Source organism: Myotis davidii, unplaced genomic scaffold, assembly GCF_000327345.1.
Source record: "Myotis davidii unplaced genomic scaffold, ASM32734v1 scaffold571, whole genome shotgun sequence".
In the NCBI taxonomy this organism is placed as follows: domain Eukaryota; kingdom Metazoa; phylum Chordata; class Mammalia; order Chiroptera; family Vespertilionidae; genus Myotis; species Myotis davidii.
The window spans coordinates 2,375,433-2,378,297 of record NW_006283136.1 but is presented as its reverse complement, the minus strand read 5'-3'; the positions used below and the strand labels follow the sequence as shown (position 1 = coordinate 2,378,297).

General features: G+C 45.5%; 1 protein-coding gene across 1 annotated transcript in view; it reads right to left on the bottom strand.

Annotated features, from left to right (window-relative positions):
• MUC4 (mucin 4, cell surface associated) overlaps nucleotides 1-2,673 on the bottom strand; it is a 26,667-nt gene extending 23,994 nt beyond the window's left edge. The window contains exons 1-3 of the mRNA XM_015562615.1: nucleotides 2,197-2,673; nucleotides 1,028-1,156; nucleotides 552-692 (exon numbers count right to left, since the gene is read on the bottom strand). Coding sequence (XP_015418101.1) covers nucleotides 552-692; nucleotides 1,028-1,156; nucleotides 2,197-2,653 — 727 coding nt within the window. The 5' untranslated portion in view covers nucleotides 2,654-2,673. The remainder of the gene's footprint in view (nucleotides 1-551; nucleotides 693-1,027; nucleotides 1,157-2,196) is intronic.
• Nucleotides 2,674-2,865: the final 192 nt, after the last annotated feature.

The window sequence follows — 2,865 nt, the reverse complement described above, 5'->3', positions numbered from 1 at the left end:
CTGCTGACTTTTCCCCTAGTTCCTATTAATTCTTTCTAGAAACCTCCTCTTCACCTTGAAACCCACCCCCGTGCCCCCCTCACTCCCTCACACACATACACATTCCTTAGGGGCCTTTCATTGCGTGTGTCTAATACCCTGGGTTTATTCCTCTAATTGCACCTACTGAGGCAGCATATCTGTCTCTTGCTGCCCAGCACCTTGATCATTTTCGTCTTCACTACCTACCACAGTGCCATGTACAAAGCCAACCCTCAGCACCCAACTCTGATGCTGTCTCATTTTCCCTCATGAGGCCCTTCTGACGTGAAAGAGCAGTCTGTGAGCAAGCAGGCTGAGACTAAGCATTCAGTCACATCACCATTTAAAGGAGATATGGGGAGTAGCTCAACTTCCAATGGCCCAGAAGGGGCAGTGGGCATGTCCACAGAAATAACCACAAGGGCCCTTATTGGTAGATCCAGTCCATCTGCCACAACTACAAGCTCCACATCTAGCTCAACCCTCTCCATCCCAGGGTGGAAAGGTCCCAGATCTATGGCATAACTTACCTTTCTCAGGCTTCATAGGGACTGGGGTAGTTGTTGAGCGTGTGCTGGGAGTTGAGGTTGTAAGGCCCTGGATAGTTGTTGAGAGTAGTGGTGTTGCTGTGCTTTTCTGATTGTCTGTCGTCAGTGAAGCTGTGATTGTTCCTGGCATGCAGGAAGAGAAGACTGGAGTGGGTCTTACAGTCAGACAAAGCAGAGTCAAAAAAAGTCACAGACTTTAGGAGCTGGAAGAGACAACTAGAAACCATCTTATCTCTCTTCTGGTCATATCCAAATGACTCTCTGCAGATAAGCAGTTGTCTGCTAGGGCAGAGGGGATTGTCACCCACCACACCCCCATTCACTTTACCCTCTTATGGACCTGACCTCAATCCTAAACTGGTAATGTTAACTCACCATTCTCTCTCAAGTGCTCCTCTAGGCCAAATTGAGCCAATGTAGCCACTGTAAGAGACCGAGACACTTTAGTCTCCACCTACCTGATGTATCCGCCTTCACAGTGGAGCGTGAGAATGCTGTGGATGGTGGGAAAGTACCGGTACCAGACAAAGGTGTGGGATGACTTGTGAATATGGTGGTGGAGCTCCAGGTGACTGCAGGGTCAGGGGCTGATTGAGAGAATGAAGAATTACCAGTTGAAGTATAGAAACTCAATATGGCCTGAACTTTGCATATATTACCAGAAGAAATAGAATCAGAGAAAGCAGAGCCTACTGATGGCTGTGGTATAAGCAATATACTCATGGAATACTTAGGTGCTGAAGAAGTATGAGTGGTCTTGATCAAAGGGTAGGTTATAGGTGGAAATGAAAAAATCAGTGTGGAAAAAAAAGGAGAGAATTTCAGTGTGGATCCAGATACACTGTTACAAATATTTGTAGAACTCATATATATTGGCCTTATAATAGGGTTGGTAGTAGCGGCTACCCTTTAAACATTACAGGATGCTCAGGGGTGGGTGTGCTTGACTTGCTTACCAAGGCTGTTGGGACTTGTATGATATTTCTCAGAGAGTTACTGACAGAAATTACAGTGGGAATGACCTATGCAGTCATGATTTCATGAATGACTGAGCTTGAGGGTGTTGCCAGGACTTCTCCACGTGTGGACAAGGTAGTAAAAGGAGAAAGAGAGGTGACGGGAGAAGTAGTTGCAGTTGCAGACAGTGACATAGGCTCTGATTTTCCTACAGTGGTTTCTTTTAAGAAAGGTATTGTCATAATTTCTGATGTCAGAAGAGTGTGGCTGACACAGGAAGAAACTGAAGTGATGTTTCACCTAAAGGAGATGTCTCCTCAAAAACAAATGCTGCAGAATTGTGCCCAATTGGTAAGAATAAGAAAGATAATGAGTTAATTGCTATAATGATGCAGGTTGGTGAGAGTCTGACAAACTCAGTGCCCTCTGTCCCATGGTTCTTAAAGAAGGTTGAATTTTCCTTAGTAGAGGTGTTGGAATACAGTGCTGTTGGCTGTTTATTTAAGTTGTAACAAACACAAATGAGGTGAGTGACACAGAAGCTGTAGTAATAGAGAAAAATGTCCTTGTTTTTCATACAGTGGAGTCTGTTGAGGTTGGTGCTGGCATCATTTTTTTCTTCATAAGAAATTGGGCATGACAATAGAATGAGAGGAATCGGTTGTCTCACCTGAATGGGATGTCTTCTGAGGAAAAGCTGATGTGGGGACATTTCCACTTGGTGAAGGTGAAAGGGTTGATGTGCTTATGTCTGTGATGGGGCTGGTTTGTGGATGATTGGTGATCTCAGTGATCATAGAAAGGTAGTTCCTTGATGATGCGGATGTTTCCTTGGTAGAGGTGCTCAAAGAGGGTGCTAACGTATGTCCACCTACTTCAGTTGTACGTAAGGCTTCAGAGGTGACTGAAGAAGGAGTTGTAGTTACAGAGAATGTCATGCCAATTGTAGTTCCCAGAGTAGTGTCTGCCATAGTTGGTGCTGACACGATTCCTGAGGTTGTCAGAGGTGGGCTGCTGACACTAGATTGGGATGAAGTTGTCGTCTCACCTGAATGGGATGTTGTCTGAGGAGCACCTGACGTCAAAATCGTGCCACTTGAAGAAGATGAAGGAGTTGATGTGCTCATTTCTGTGATGGTACTGGTGGGTGGTGTTTTGGTGAGGACAGTGCTCTCAGTGTGGTCGCTCTGTGAAGATGCTGGTGTTTCCTGAGTTGAGGTGCTCAAAAAGGGGGCTGTTGTTTGTCCACCTACCTGAGTTGTCTGTGGGAATTCTGAGGTGACTTCCGTGGAAGTTGCAGTTACAGAGACTGGGATGTCATTCGTTGTTCCCACAGTGG